We start from the raw sequence: 17,115 nt of genomic DNA, 5'->3' as shown, positions 1-17,115 counted from the left end.
TATTTATTTATTTACTCCCCTCCGATCATTATTTATTCGATCCATGTGCTTAATTAACATAAGCATGAAAATTAAGGACGTTATAACATGCAACTTCAATTTTATTAAGATAGATTACTGTATACAACGCTTGTAAACTCGTATTCATTTTTTTTTTGCAAAATTGCGGAGCATCTTTATTAAAGTGGACAAATGCGGAGATTTGATTAAAATCGTTGTTTAAAGACACAAAATAACAAATGCATTTTCGACTTTCATATAATTTTGAAAAGTGCCGTACGGCTAGCCAATACTGTGTGTCTAGGCTAGTCGTACGTGACTCACGTACGGCTAGAACTTTTGGCTAGCCGTACGGGCCCGTACGGCTAGCCACTTCCTTAAAAATAACGATGCTTTGGTAGAAATGACAAACACATTGTGATGTCGTTTAAAAAATTGTGACCTTTTCTAGCGAAGTATCCCAGTTGATTGATTCAGGGGCATCGTGACCGTCTTCTTTTATGTTAAAGTAATTCGCCGTACGTAACATATTCTATGAATAATTTCAACAATATGAATATGGCTCAATGTAAATTGTTACTAAATAGGAATCGGTAGAACTGCGTCACCAACTCACGATTTTTTTTGTTATTCATCAGGTTATATGGTCCTATATAAACAGATGTTTGCAGATGCAACCCGAGCCGCTAGGCGAGGGTTATATTGCAAAATAACCGTTTATTTACGGCCATATAACCTTTCAGTAATATCTATAACAAATTTATAAAACAGCACACTTTCTTTCTTACAGAAAAAAGATATATGCACAAATTGAAAGCAGCCGTGCACATAAAACTATATAAACGTCGCGATAATCCAATGATCATACAAACGTGCAGTATTATAAAGTTGCTGTCAATTTTCTAAAAAATCTCACTTTTTTTCTCAAAAAAAAAAGAAAAGAAAAAGAGGAAGCTCGCGGTATTCTAAATCCGTTATAATTTTCCTGACAGGTTATATGACTGTATACAAACGCTACCTTCTTCAGTTGACAATGTTTGCTCTTTCTAAAGATGTTTCTAAGACATAACATGGCATAAACGTTATGAAAATTCCGTGTGGTTGTTCAAGTAGGGGAACAAGGCCGCAAATTGCGGCGCATACATCTCAGTACGGCCTCAAAGAATATATATGTCAATGTAACACGATCTGTTACTTTTAATGATGTCACTGTACTTTGTGTCCGTTATTGTTTTCAAAGAGTTGCTTTTTATCCTTGACAATAAATATTCAAATACAGATATAACTGTAACTATCGTCGAGTGCGATCATGCAACCAATCATGAATGTTCTTGATAAAAGCAGACTTCGACAGGTGGAAGAGGAGTCACTTTAGTACAATATACATGTACTGTCTGACAAATTTTCTATAAGACTTAAGTCCCATATGACCTGACCTTGAAATCAGTCACTAGGTTTTCATTTGATCCGACATAAGTTAATATTTTTCATCCAAAATGGCCTGTGCTCATACTTGACCAAAATGCGATTAACACAAACATTTTGACAATTCTTAAAGAAAGAATCAAGTGTTGAGGTGACTGAATGGTTAAATTTGGCACGATGGAAGCGGGATGCAATGTGGAGGGGGAGGGGGTAGTTCAAGACTAGAAATGTGTCGTCACGCCACGGATGCCCCGCATGCAGCCAAAATTTCAGATGTTATAATATTTAGTTCCAAATTTGTATGCACAATTTTTTTTCATTCTAAGTTCAAAGCCCTTAAAACTATTCAATATTAACACAAACCATTTTTATACAACGTTCAAGGCACTGAAACTATTCAGTGTTAACCTTTTGTAAATTGCATATTGCATATTTGTAGCCAAAATAATGGTTACATACATTTCAACAGAAGTATGAGTGCTAAAACTGAAAATTTAAAATTTTTCCAACATTCAAGAAAGATAATTTTGTCCAAAATCATTGAACTACGACCAAATTCAATCTTGATCTGCTTATTCCTAAGATGTATCTATATGTACAACCATTGGGGAGATAATGAACGGAAACTTAAAATTTCCGATTTTTTTTTCAAAGTTTAAGAGGGATAACTCTGTCAGCTATCATCAAACAATGACCAAATTCGAAATTGACCAATGCATTCTTATGTTTAATTTGAGTTGAATATGTACAACTGTTAGGGAGATAATGAATGGGAACAGAAAACTTTTTTTTTTCAAAGTTGCCAAAAATCATCGAACCATGACAAAATTCGAACTTGACCTGCGCGTTCCTTTGACATATCCATATGTCAAATTTGAATTGAATGTGTAACACTGTCGGGGAGATAATGAACAATAACTGAAAATTTAAAATTATTTTCAAAGTGAAAAGGACATAACTCTGCCAAAAATCATCGAACCATAACCAAATTAGAACTTGGCCTGCGCATTCCTTTGACTTATCCATATGTCAAATTTGAGTTGAATGTGTAACACTGTTGGTCCTGAGTGTTTTGTAGATTTAATGAACGGAAACTGAAAATTTCATATAATTTTCAAAGTGAAAGGGGCATAACTCTGCCAAAAATCATTGAACCATGACCAAATTCAAACTTGACTTGCGCATTCCTTTGATGTATCTATATGTCAAGTTTAAGTTGAATGTTTAATACCGTTGGGGAGATAATGAACGGAAACTGAAAATTTCATATTATTTTCAAAGTAAAAGAGGCATAACTCTGCCAAAAATCATCGAACCATGACCAATTCGAACTTAACCTGTATTTTTTCATGACATATCCATATGTCAAATTTGAGTTGAATGTGTGCAATCGTTACTAATTATATGGCGGGGGCATAAAAAAATGATAAGAAATAAACAATGAATAAGTTCAAGAATTTGTGTAATTCATCGGGTTTTTTTTTTTTAATTTTTATGTACAATAAATCGTCAGAAGTTAATACTTTCAATCAAACATGGTTCTGCTTATACTTGGCCAAAATGTGATTAACACAAACATTTTGACAATTCTTAAAGGGACTCCACTGAGGTTTTTTGACAAGATGGGACTGAAAATATTTTTTCAAGATAAATGTACCATTTGATGAAGGTTTAGACCACTAATCTTTGTGCAAAATTTCAGATCATTCGCGCACTTCGTTTTTCCAGAATAATTATTCAAATTGTAAAAAAATGACCCAAAATGAAAAGCGTTTAAACGCCTTTCACTCAAATCGGGCTAAGGAAAGCATAAAAATACGATTTTCAATTTATTTCAAAGTATATTTCTGAACTATCTATTGCATATACTTCTGTTTAAAGTGCCCCAGCTCATTTCTGCAAGAAATTTAAATGTTATGTTTTAGACTTTTAAACCTCAGTGGAGTCCCTTTAAAGAAGGTGACTGAATTTGATTTGACAGGAGGGAAGCAGGGTGCAAAGTGGGGTGTGAGGGGTAGTTCAAGTTAAAATTGATAAGAAATAAACATAAATAAAGAAGAAATAAAGAAATAAGAAATTAACTTCAAGACTATGTAAAATTCTTTTTTTTTTATTTTTACTGTACAATAACTTCTCATAAACAACATACAATAACAATGGAAGTTTCATCAGCACAAAAAATATTTAAGAAACAGTGAAAAGCAAGTTTTAACTCTATATTTACATATCATCATATTTCACATGATGAACTTTTAAAACATGTAATATGAAAAAACTAATGACTGGTGTTCTTTAATGGGTCTGATATTAAGTAAGTTAGTCAATAAAATAGCTCAATATGATATGAATGACTTTAAAATATGAACCACGTATAGTATTAGTAATAGGAAATGGCAACATAATTGATACACGATTTTAGTATGAAAATTATATGTCTATACATGATGTACTATACTTTAAATATATTTCAAGTCTTCTGCAAATAATTCATGATCATGAATCAAAATCTAAAAATTAAGTAATTGTCGGTTCTTTTTAATCGATTTACTAAAAACAACAGTAAAGTCCATTCCATATTTTAACACATGATGAGAAATATAACCAAATACTAAGAACAACAAGTCTATTAGGCAAAGTTCTTCCAAAAAAGTGTCTCATGAACTCATGATTGAAGCATGTTTAACATACTGTCAACCAGTAAATACATAATTAAAGGCACATTATGCCTCAGAAATTCGCTTGTCACATATGACAGGGAGTCGTTTAATTCAAACCATTTATATAGGAAAAAGATGTTGGGAGTACTGAAACAAGGTCGGATAAGACAGGGAGTTGTTTAAATCAGGGGGTCGCTTAGGCAGTCTTGACTGTACATGTATATTTTTTTAATTCTTTAGAAATGTCAAACATGTGTTTTAATAAAGTTTTAATAATGGATTAAGAACATGTTGGGTGTTTAACAACTGGAGAAAGTAACGCTGAATGAGCAGTAATATGTAGTTAAGGTAGCAAAATGTAAACAAAGTAGTATTTTGACTTCCATATAAAATACTAATTCACTTTAATTATACCAATGGCCAACAGAGTAAAAGTTGCAGAAGATATTCCATGAAGCTTATAAGTATTTATTATTTTGGAAACGGTGACAAAGTACCAGAAATAAAGTTTTTTGAGGAATAAAATTGATAGAATGAATTTCTGAGGCATAATGGGCCTTAAAATTTTAATCCTTAAAATAACTGTTTGTAGACTGCCCCCTAGGCCGTACAAAAGAACATCATTAATACTGTCACATAAATTTTATTAATTTCTTGCTTTAAGTCACAGCAATAGTGTAAAAGGTCATAGGGTTATTGGTTGATAAACACATAATGCGCTAGTAAACATATAATGTATTATTGCAATCCGAAATTGACACCTGAACCATCAATAATATCATTGCTGAATAAGTTTCACAACTTCCCCACATGACTGTCTAATTGCTCACTCATAATTTTTCAGAGATGCAATGTTCTTCAAAATGTTTATCTTTCTACAAGATTCTTTAAAATAACCTCTACCCCTAAGCTGTAATAAAGTTTTGTTTTTTTACACAATCACTTCATAGTAATCCTAATCCATCATAAGACAAATAACATACCTTTCAAAGAAAAATATTAACAATTATTTAGAGGAAATAGCTGTTTATAACTGAAAATCACAATGTTTTTTTTCTACTATTCTAATACATGTATTATAATATCAATCTTATTTTTGTTACATTTTATTACAAGATCTTTAGTAACTTATCATTACAACTACAAGAATCTGCATGTCAATTGGTTTCTTCAGAGCAGAAAATATACATGTGTATACATTTCTATGACATAAAAGATATATGAGCCACGCCATGACAAAACCAATATACTGATCAGGATCGGTACTGTTCGCTATCAGTTTCTCTACTTGTAATAGGGTTTGTAAGCGAACAGCATGGATCCTGATCAGACTGCGCGGATGCGCAGGCTGGTCTCGATCCATGCTGGTCGCAAACGCACTATGTTGGTTTTGTCGTGACTCGGCTCATATATTTACATCAAAAAGCTAACATAGTAGGGAGATTCTCTATTCACTTATTTCTCATACTTACACAAGTATAATCTGACAAAAACAAGAAGACATACACAATGTATACATCACTATCGTTTGTATAATTTCACAATAAAATATTATGATAAAACTCACTTGAAGACCTTTTACAAACACGCCATGAACTATATATATGACATTAATTGGGCTGTCTAAATCCTGTAAAATATTTACTTGATTCATAAAACAATTTGTTTACCTAAATCAGACTTTTATTTTAATATTAAGTCCATGCCTTAATTAAAATGTTTTTTCTTCTTCATGCCAATAAATCCTCCAATAAAACTGCACACAGTCATCACTGAACATAATATAATAGCAGATGAAAATTTTGCTACGGAACAATTTTTTTTTTCAAATGGTATTTAAAAGCATCAAATAACCGTGACACTTTGTGTTAAGACACTTGCCTCAGTTACAAAATGGAAAACGTGTGTGCAATACTTGAAATTTTGTACAGGCATATTTCACAACCATTTAAGGTTTTGACAAAAGAAAGTAAAATATAAATGCTTATTTAGTAAACTAGACAACACTCATTTAGCGTATAAAGTATTTGCCCTATGTTGATCGTATAAAAATATTTTGTTAAGTCAAAGACATTGTCAAAATAGATCAGCAGGGGCACTTAAAACAGAAAGATATGCAATGAAATATACTGAGAAATAAATTGAAAATTGTATTTTTGTGCTATTCTTGCCAGATTTAATTGAAAAGCATTGCGAAACTTTTCAATTATAGGCAATTGTTCACAATTAGAGTAATTACACTGGAAATACAGAGCAAGTGAATGATCTGAAACTTTGCACACAAGTTATTGGTGTAGACCTATATCAAATGGAACATTAATCTCGAAAAATTATTTCCAGTCCCGTCATGTCATGGAGTCCCTTTAAGAGATTTCAATTTCAAGATACAAAATTTGAGATACCAGCAGTATAAAGCCTGGTCAGACTGTATGGATGTGCAGGCTGGCCTGGCTCTATACTGTTGGTAAAGGCAAGCCGGTTTGGGTACGAGCATGTTGAAGGTTTATAACAACATCTTAGCAAATAAAACATGTTAAGAATTCTTTTAATCTTTTCAGTCAAGTGTTTAACATGGAGAAAGGTATATTGGATCATCCGAAATATCAATTACAGTTTTCATTATAATAAAAATTAAAATGGCATGTATGTTCAATGTGTTTGTAACAATATGTTTCGTGTAATTTCATATTTTATCATGATTCACACAATAACAAAAATAGACCTTACAGGCTATAAACATGCAACATTAAAATTATATACACAACTAACCAGCTCCTGACCACAAGTCAGGACATCGTCACAGTCAATTAATACATACATGCAAACATACTTCATGTACGTGTAAAGTGGATAAATTGTTATTCAATCCTAAACATATAAATACATGTACCTACCATCTCTACTTATGTTAAAAAAGAACAAAAATCATGTAAAATTTATCTCATACATTAAAACTGTATACAATTTTTCCATGTTTAAAATAAATGAACATTAGTTACACTAATAAAATAAAGTGAATGAAGCAGTTTCAAATTTGAACTCAATAATGATCAAGTTTCTAAAAATCGTTTATCTTTCAATAGATATTTTCCAATTAATATTTACGGTTACTAGAGTTAAATATAAACGCTATTATTGTTTTATTTTAAATCAGTATTCATCATATTGAACTATTAGTAATATAGTTTAAACAATTTATCTAAAGATAACATATTTAAACTTAAGAAAAGCTGAAAAACGCTTTAAGTATTCAAGATAAGTATTAACTATTATCACTAAAATATTTCAAAATTTAAACATGATTTCGTAAATCTCCAACTCCATCCACAGAAAATTTCAATTCAATTTTTAAAATGATTCATTTCACAAAAAAACTTAACTTTGAACACTAATAAGACTTTTGCTTTAAAGTTTTTATCATCAAGCATTCATGAATAAAATAGGAATTCATAAATTTGGCATCTTTCCAATAATTATTCATGAATTTGAAATGTTTTCATTGTATTTTTTCTATTAAGTACTCACAAATCCAACATCTTATCCATGCAATATTGCAAATTAGTACATTGTAGCATGAAGCATAAATAAATTATGGAAACAGTATTTGAAACTAACCTCCAATCTATAGTGTAAAAATCTTAGGTCATAGAAAAAACATTTACAATACAAAAAACCCTAATGGTGACATATTTATCATTTTTCATAACTATCTTGTCAAAACATAAAATTTGTCATGTGTAAATGTCATTCAACATGTCAAAAAATATATATTTTAAATTAACAAAGTCAACCTTTTTAAAAAATTTAAATTAGCAAAATAATAAAAAAGTGAAATATACTTCATTTATTTGGGGGATTTTAAAGCAAAATTTGATATTCATGTATTTTAATATAATGATTATGAGCATATTACCCTAGCAACCTTTCAAGTCATTAAAATCTATCAATTAGTATAGAGAAATTTTAGTTCTTATCTGAAACATTTCTGAAAAAAGATTTCACATGCCAGGACTTTTATCTCTTTACATGCTTCATCATAACTATAAAATTAATAATAAAACAATTTCACAATAGGATATAAAATATATATCATCATGTCACCCTAGTGCAATAACCAGTTAACTCCTATTGAATTTAGAAGAACTTAACCTGTTACTGCAATAAGGTGACAAATTCTTCTGTACAATCAAATACTGGTTACATCATTTGTCTCCACTGATACATCTTTAATAAAGGTTGATCTATTATCACTATCAACACTTCACTTATTTAAGTGCATACAGGTTTGTTATCATCATCCCTTCACTTCAAAACCAACGTCCATACCCTCAATGTTCAGAACTGGCTGTGTATCAAAATGCCCTATGATTAGTTCTATCATGTCTTAAAGTTAATGTCTATGATTTCTTCCACTACGCCTTTCCCTGTCTCTATCTCTACTTGGGACTATGATTTTCCCCCCGAATTTTCTTTTGAAATAAATTGATGCTCGTTTTAAATTTTGACCTTTTTCTCAAATGGTGATTTTCAGGCCCTTCTTTTAAATGTAAATCTACTTCTATAAATTTTCTTTTCTAGAAAGCCTTCTTCGCCCTTCTATCTCTAGATGGGCCCCTTTTTATACCCATTTTCCCCTCCTTTTTTTGTCTTGTCCCTTCTTTGATTTTTCCTTTCCCACCCCTTTTTCTCTCATTTGCATCATTTTTGGTTTTAAAACTGCCTAAAAGGGGGCCCGGGCTCACTTTGTTCATGTTTGCTTGCAAAAAAATTTTCTGTTCCGGATTCTTTAAAAATTTAAAGGCCTCCCCCAATTTTAAACCTTTTAAATTTTCTCTCATTAGGGGTTTGACCCAAAAACCAAAATTTTGGCGTCCTTTCAGCAGTTTTTTTCCATAATTTAGATGGTGGTCCCCAATGGGATCTAATAATAAAGGGGGGTTTATTTTTTTGTTCTTTTTTTGTTTTAAATTTGCCTGTGGACGAGGGGTTCCCATATATTTTTTATCCCCTGGGGGAATTTCCGATTTTTGGGTCCCCGTTTGGTTTTGGTTTTGGGAAACCCTTACACCGGCTTGCATATGTGGGGGAAAGGGAAAGGGGGCCCATCTGGGGCTGAGCTTTTTAAATCCGGGGCCCTTTTGAAAGCAACATTTTTCCAACTTGGTTACCCGAGAATTTTTTGGCCATTTCCATTTTTTTGGGGCATAAAAGTTGGGGCGTCAGGTGCCCATGGGGTTTGGCTTTGGGGTACCCCCTTGGGGGTTTATGGGAAATCAATTGGTTTTTGGTTTGGCCCCATTTTTGCATTCCATGCATTTGTGGAACCATGGGTGGCATTGGAGGAGGCTCAATAGGCTCATTTTTGGCAATTTCTAGAACAATTTGTTGGATTCTTTCATCACTCAGTTGTTGACCATTTTTCTTATTCTTCCTTTCCTTTTTCTTCTTCTTCTTTTTACTGTTTTTGGACTGGTATTTAGTTTCACCTTCATTGTCAGAATTGTCATCATCTCTACGATTTCCTTCCTCATTAATTTTCTTTTTCACAGGAGGCTCTGGTGGTTTGGGCTTTGGTGGCTCGGCTGGAAGTGGGGGTTGTGATACCTCTGGGACAGGAGGTGGTGCCCATTCCCCTGTATGAGGTGGCATATTTTGCATACCAGCAGGCACACTTGTTGATGCTAAATGGTTCCATTCCATCCCTGGTGGGAGTGGCTGTGAAGACTCAGTTCCTGGAGGAAGAGGCTGTGATGAGGACATAAATGGCAACCTTAAACCAGGAGGAGGAAATGGATGCATTGGTCCTTCACCAGGTGGAAGTGGCTGTCCACTTGTTCCAGCCATGTGTATGGCCATTCTCTCATCTATATCACTATGCTGACTATCAATAACAGGTCTAAGATCAACATCATCATCAAGTTGTTCTCTGAAATCAATGTCCTCTGCTGGAGGAGTACCTCTTTCATCCACGTCTCCAAACAAGTTTGTTTTTGTTGAAGGACTCTGGTCATGAGGACTTTTCTGAATATATTTTCTCTTTCTCGGACTCAACTTCTTAGTTCCATCATCATCAAATCCTTCAAAGCTTCCACCAGATGAATCAGAATCATAATCAAAACCTAAAAATGACTTAGATAACTTATCCTCAGAGTCTTTTTCCTCTTTTTTACTTTTACTTTCTGTGACACTTGTTTTATCTTCAGATGTTTTAGACTGCCTGAGATCTGTGTCTTCAACCAACTCCTCTGATTCAGCTGTGAAAAGACCAGGGATCTTAGCTGGAGCTTCTTCTTCTGGTTCTTCTGCACTTCCTGGCAATTTGGAGAATAAGGACATCAAAGCTGTTGGAAGCTGGATCCCAGACTTTTTACCTTTATCTGAACTGCCGGCATCAGTATTTGCAAGGCCTTTGAAGAGTGCTGCTACATTTGGCACCTGTTTGGTACTTTGTTCAGTCTTTTCTTTCTCTTCTGACTTTGATTCCGGACTTTCATCTTGGATTTCTGAACCTGCTGCCTTTTTTGCAGTTTTGGAGTCTGTTATTGCTTTGCCACTTACTTCAGCCATTAGTTGTGAAACAATCTCATGTTGAGCACTCTGTTTTGTCTTCTCACTATCAGACTTTTCACTTTTATCATCACCAGAATTAACACTTACACTGTCAGATTTAACATTTTTATCTTTTTTCAAAGTTACACTATCACTGACAACCTTATTTGAAACCTCTTTTGCTGCACCCCCATGATCTACATAAAAACCTTTAGGTTTTAACAAGTGAATCAATATTATGGCACCTAATTTAGTAAGTTTTGATTTGTCTTCATTTTTATTTCCACTAACACCAGATGAAGATACATCTTTGTCTTTTGCTGCATCTAATCTTGATTTCACTGGAGGAGATGCAGCATCTGAGGCTATGTCAGAAGTTAATGAAGAAAGAATGGACATGGATTTTTCTAGAGCAGAAGTTGTGATAGTAGGTGGTAATACTGATGCAGATTTGGAAGGATTTAATGCAACTGATGATGGACCTGAGGGTGGTGGAACCCCTACTGGTGCTGGTACACCTGTAAGCACTGGTACTCTTAGATCAATATCCATTGGTTCCACACTATTGTCAGTTTTATCAATGTTTACTTGCTATGGAAGCTGCTTCTGCAGCAGCTGTTTTAGCCCTTAATCTTGGGTCTTTTGATGAGATTCCAATACTGGTAGCTGAAGAGCTTGTCACTGCAGTAGTAGCCGAAGGGCTGGAGAGTTTCCTGAAGGGGACTGACCTAATTTGGTTGAGATTCTTTTTTGTTCTAATAGACGTTTTTGTTCATCCACTTTCTTTGTAAGTTCTATAAGAAGTTTACGCTGATTGCCAAGTTTGGAGGTGGTTGCTAATGCAGCTACCATGGCAGCTGTGGCCTCAGCAGGATTTTTGCTCTGAGCTATTTTCTCCATCATCAGTGTAACTGGGTCGGCTTTTGATTTTTCTGAAAATAAATATATAGCATAAAACAGAGGCTTTGTGTGCTCTCAAATTTCACCAAAATATACATTTTACTTAAAATAGATACAGGGTCGGTATCCTGTTTCTCTGAAAATAAATATATGTAAGATATAGACAAGATGATTAGACAAGAGGGCCATGATGGCCCTGAAATCGCTCACCTGTATATAGATGCCCCCCCCCCCCCTCTGGGTGGGGCCAATTTTGTCCCCAGAGCTTTTATTTGAACAAACTTGGTAGTTGTTCACTAGAAGATAGTTCATGCTTAATATCTAATCTCTAGCTCTTAGAAGGTTTTTTAAGTTTTTACTATATACAGTGGAACCTGTCTAATCCGAACTCGTCCGGACCAGAAGAAAAGTTCGGATTAGAAAGGTTTCCGGATTAGAAGGTTTTTTTACATGTTTGTTCATGTTATTGGCAGAATAGTTTAAGGAAAGAAAACGGGAATGCATTTGAAATTGCAATTAAATTATTTATTTTTGCAATCTCTTATCGTTCATTTTAATACAATCATGTGAATACAAAAATAAATAGATAAATAAAAATAAATAAATAAGCAAAAAATGTTATATCCTCAAGGGTAAGTTAATCTACGATGTTAAACAGAAGGCTGAGACATGATTAAATATATACCAGCATTTGTCAATTGTTGTGTTTACTCTTATCCGATTCAGTGATTATCCGAATTCACTGACAGTTTCCAATAAATTTTTCATTACTTAATCACATGTCATTAAATCCATTACAGAAGATAAAAAGATACTTCTATTTGCATTATATCAAAATATTTATTGAAGGTGACGAAAAAGAAAAAATTTAAAACAATTTTTGTTAGTTATATAAGGCAAAAAAATAAGTTTTATTTTCACCCCTTTTCCTGGGGTCATACGTATAAACCCATTTATTAAAATTTTGGGTTTGTTCTTTACCCTGCAAGTGGGGCAAATTTTTTTTGGGTTTTTTTTGAAGGGTGGGTTGTGACTTTTGGGGAAAAAAATCGGGGTTGGGAAAAATTCCCAGGGGTTTAAAATTTTAGAGTAAAAAAAAAAAAAATTTTGGGGGAAAAAAAATCGTCTGGGGAATTGGGGGAGTAAAGGGGGGTTCCCGGGGTTTTTCCAAAAATGGTTTTTTTTAACTATTGAAAATAAAAATGAAAAAAATCGGGACCCTTCATTTTCGTTCGGATTAAAAAAGAAAAGGGATTCGGGATTAAAAGGGTTCGGTTTGGCAAGGTTTCGCACTGTAGATTTACAAGGAAAATCAATGATTCCCCGGGGTGGGGCAATTTTCTAACCCCCAGGGCCCTTATTTGAACAAATATGGTAGACACCCATTAGAAGATGTTTCATGCTAAATATCTTAGCTCTAGCTCTTAGGTTTTTTAAAAGTTTTTAATATATACATTTAAGGAAAATCAATGATCCATGGGGGCGGGGCCAATTTTGACCCCAGGCCTTTATTTAAAGAAACTTGGTAGACACCTACTAGAAGATATTTCATGCTTAATATCTTAGCAAGCTCTTAAGGTTTTTTAAAAGAAGAATTTTTTAAGTTTTTTACTAGATTATACATAAAGGGAAAAAACAATGACCCCCTGGGGTGGGGCCAATTTTGACCAAACTTATATTTGATTATACACTTGGTAGACACCCACTAGAAGATGTTTCATGCTCAATATCTAAGCTGCTAGCTATTTGGGCTTTTTTAAAAGAAGATATTTTAAGTTTTTACTATATACAAAATAAGGAAAATCAATGACCACCCAAGACGGGGTCAATTTTTGACACCAGGGCATTTATTTGAACACACTAGGTAGACACTGACTGGATGATGTTTCAAGCCAAAAATTTAAGTTCTAGCTCTTTCGGTTTTTTCTAAAAGAAGTATTTTAAGTTTTTTCTTTCAGTTGCTATGGCAACCAGAGTTCTTGCTTAGTCTGCTTAGAATTAAATTCTTTGAATAACTTTTAAAGTTGACTTACCAAAGGAACATTCCTGTGAAATTTCGGACGAAATTGGCTTAGGGTTTATGAGTAAAAGTTTCGAAGTAAAAGTTTACGGACGGGACGGGGTGGACAGATGCCGGACGAAAAAAGCGATCACAAAAGCTCACCCTGTCACTTGTGTGACCAGGTGAGCTAAAAAGCTCATAAAGTATTTTCTTTAACCACTTTCACAGCCACATATTATGTTAAAATGTTATTCCCAGTGCCAAAAATTTTCCAGGAATTCTGGACAATCTGGTGATTACTATTTGTGTTGAAATTATTTTCCTGGTTTTTCGTGGAAAGGTCGATCCACAAATTTAAGATAAAGAAAACAAAGTTTTGTTTTTGTCTTCTGTAAGTTTAATTTTGCATTGCTTTTTCCCCCTTTTTAAAAAAATAAAACCCTTTAACAAATTTAAAATTTCCCCCTTCATGCCCCCCCCAAAATTTAAAATTTAAATTAAAAGTGGGGAAGCATTTTTCTGAAATTTTTTTTTAAAAATTTTATGTCCTATAAACAAATTTTTAATGGCACATTTTCCCCGGAAAGTTAGTAAAAATTTAAAAGCAAAAAAACATGCTTTTCCATCTCAAAAAAGTATTTTTAAAAATTTTCCATGCCTTTTTAAAGAAGGGGAACACAAAATTAAAAAAAACCCCGGTAAATTTTTACTCCCGGAAACATATGTCAAAATTTTTTTAAAGGGGGTTTTTTCCGGGTTGTGTGGAACTTTGAATTTTAAACCCTCGGGATTTGGGAAATTTTCACAAAAAGAAAAAATTAAATGTCTTTTCCCATATAAGTCTAAGTATACAAAATGTACTAAGTTAAACCCCGGCACAGGAACAATTTTGACCCAAGAGGCATCATGGCATATATTATTTTTTGTAAAGAATCATGAGGTGATGCTACATGCTAAAATGTGCTAATTAAAGTTTCTAGGAGAAAAAAAATAAGAATACCAGGTTTAGGTTTTGCAGGCTCTTTCATTGCTTCTTTTTCGGGATCATAAGGTGCATTTAGGTCTAGAGGATAAACACTCCCTGGTTCATAGGTGTCATCTGTAAACAAATATAAGTAAGAATCAATCACATTAATGTTTATACTTTAATAATACCAAATGTTGTTTTGTGTGTAATATATATATGCTAATTGCATTTGATATTTATTGATCATATCTTTTTCCTTCTATCCAATTAACAACATATTTTGCCACAATCAAATGTATTAAATTTTCATGATGTTGTTTTGTTCTGATGGTCAATTCTCCTTTTTTGCTTTTGGTGCTTTTTTTTAGTCGAGTTTTAGTGATTTTGTATGGAAGTCAAAATACTTCTTTGTTTACATTTTGCTACTTTTATAACAAATTCACTGTTCTGTCCCCTATATATCACTTTTATTGTAATAATGCATATATGTAACAACAATTTTCATTGGATAATAATTGTAGTTATAATTTATATACCCTGCTCCTGCAAATTTTTGCATCATTTATATTTTCATTTTTTTTTTCATTTTATTATTATTCTTTGTTGTTATGTCACATCCATAAACAAGCTAATGAAGGTGCCCCGCTCCTTTCTTGGATTATTTTAAAGCTGTATAGATGAAAGGCACATTGATTATGCCTCATAAATGAATGAATTTTTCCTACTTTAGATAGGGCACACGAATTTTGTAACATTTATGGTAAATAACTGTTTTAAATTTAAAGCATGTACCGTAAAATGCTTGTTATCTGAAAATAGCAAAATTTATAGAAAGACTTCCATACAAATACTTATTCACTATAACTCTTCTAATTGCCAAAAAGCAACAGAACCGAAAAACAACTCAGGAAATTGACCACTGAGTATTTTTTTAACTTAAACTATAACATGGCATTAAAAAAAAGAAGCTTTTGAGGAGTAAAAAATAAAATCATTTCTAAGGCATAATGGGCCTTTCAATATCTAAATCAACAATATTAACTGCCAGTATATTACCCGTACCTTGATCTGATACATGAGAATATTCCTTCACAATCGGGTCAAATGAAATAGCCTTCTTCTTATCAGCAATGGAGATTTGAGGGGTACTAGAAGAGCTGGATGTTCTAGGGGAACTTGATGAGGACTTATCTGGACTTTCCGAATCAAACTGAAAAAAAAAAATTACTACATTTTTACAACCCCTACAGCAAAAGCTATTATCATGCATCATGTACATTGTAATAACATAGTTCAAAATTTTCACCGAGTACTTTTGAAATCATTACTTTCTGTAATTCTTTGTTACATGTGATTCTTAAAGCTTTAAGATCAAAGACTACTTTAAAAGGAATCCTGAAAATTCTTTAAATGGTTTATTGTTTCACATTTTAAAATATATTCAAAAGTGTGTAGATGATTTATATAACATGCTGTTTAGTAGACAACTGAAATATCAAAGTTAGTTATATTTTTCTAGATGGGTTAACACAGTCACAGCCACTCTGATTTTAGGTGGACCAAGAACATTGTGCATTATTTCAGGCATGGAAAAATTGTCCCTTCACTCCCTCTCCCCACCCCCTCCAAGTAGACCTTCCCCACCCCCTCCAAGTAGGACCACTATCATTTTCCCAGACAAACAGCCTCACAATGGAGGAATTAAGGTCTTTGACAGGATTCAAAATCTGATAGATAATTCAATATTATAAAATGCCATGGTCCCCTACTGTGCCTGAACCACTTGGTCATTGTCCCCTATGTGACTAAATGGCACTTGGCCATGGTCCCCTATGTGCCTGAATGACTTGGCCATGGTCCCCTATGTGACTGAATGACTTGACCATGGTCCCCTATGTGCCTGAATCACTTGGCCATTGGTCCCATATGTGACTGAATCACTTGGCCATGGTCCCATATGTGACTGAATCACTTGGCAATGATCCCCTTTGAGCCTGAATGACTTAGCCATGGTCCCCAATGTCCCTGAATGATTTTGGGCCTTTGGTCCCTTTTTTCCCGGAATAAAATTTGGGCCCATGGCCCCCTAGGGGGTTGAACCCTTTTTCCCAGGGTTTCCTCTATGTCCCTAAATCATTTGGGCCCAAAATGGCCCCTATGGGCTTCTTTTTAAAAAATGAAAGGCAAATTTAATTTTGGTCTTTAAAATTTTAAAAAATTAATGTCATAAAAAATGTTAAAAACCCCCTAACTGAGTGTAAAATAAAAAACATTTTTAACTTTCATGCAAAACCCAAAAACCAAACTGGGGCATTTTAAAAATTTTTCCCTTTTATTTTTCTTTTCCTTAATTTTTTTTATCAAAGTTTTTAATAAAACAATTTTGGGTTTTTACAAATACCCAATTATACTTTTTCTAAAATTTTTTACTCCCCATTTATTTCAAAAATTTTTAAATTTTTTATTCAGTTAAATTTGCCTTTTTTATCCCTTTGTTACCCCAAACCTGCAAAAAGCGGGAAACAAAATTTTTACCAAATGTAAACCAAAAAGGGGAAAAAATCCCACCAAGTGCAGCCCAAAAGATATAAGGAACATCTGTTTCCCACCCCGGG

At 33.4% G+C, this 17,115-nt stretch overlaps 2 protein-coding genes across 2 annotated transcripts in view; both read right to left on the bottom strand.

Moving 5' to 3' along the window:
* Positions 1-9,203: 9,203 nt before the first annotated feature.
* LOC132726992 (uncharacterized protein DDB_G0284459-like) lies at positions 9,204-11,183 on the bottom strand. The gene has a single exon (XM_060712405.1). It carries the CDS (start codon positions 11,181-11,183, stop codon positions 9,204-9,206), a length of 1,980 nt encoding a protein of 659 aa, XP_060568388.1.
* A 126-nt stretch (positions 11,184-11,309) lies between these two features.
* The window catches only part of LOC132726991 (titin homolog), a 36,531-nt gene continuing 30,725 nt past the window's right edge, over positions 11,310-17,115 (bottom strand). The window contains exons 28-30 of the mRNA XM_060712404.1: positions 15,563-15,710; positions 14,534-14,632; positions 11,310-11,563 (exon numbers count right to left, since the gene is read on the bottom strand). Of these exons, the coding sequence (XP_060568387.1) occupies positions 11,310-11,563; positions 14,534-14,632; positions 15,563-15,710 (501 nt within the window). The remainder of the gene's footprint in view (positions 11,564-14,533; positions 14,633-15,562; positions 15,711-17,115) is intronic.

The sequence above is a fragment of the Ruditapes philippinarum genome, unplaced genomic scaffold, assembly GCF_026571515.1.
Source record: "Ruditapes philippinarum isolate M1 unplaced genomic scaffold, ASM2657151v2 ctg4917_1_1_1_1, whole genome shotgun sequence".
NCBI lineage: Eukaryota > Metazoa > Mollusca > Bivalvia > Venerida > Veneridae > Ruditapes > Ruditapes philippinarum.
Note: the sequence above shows the minus strand (reverse complement) of the source record. Positions and strands in the feature narration are given on the sequence as shown.

Excerpts from the sequence above, each read along its gene's own strand:
- LOC132726992 (XM_060712405.1), bottom strand. The coding sequence starts at position 11,183 with ATGGATATTGATCTAAGAGTACCAGTGCTTACAGGTGTACCAGCACCA.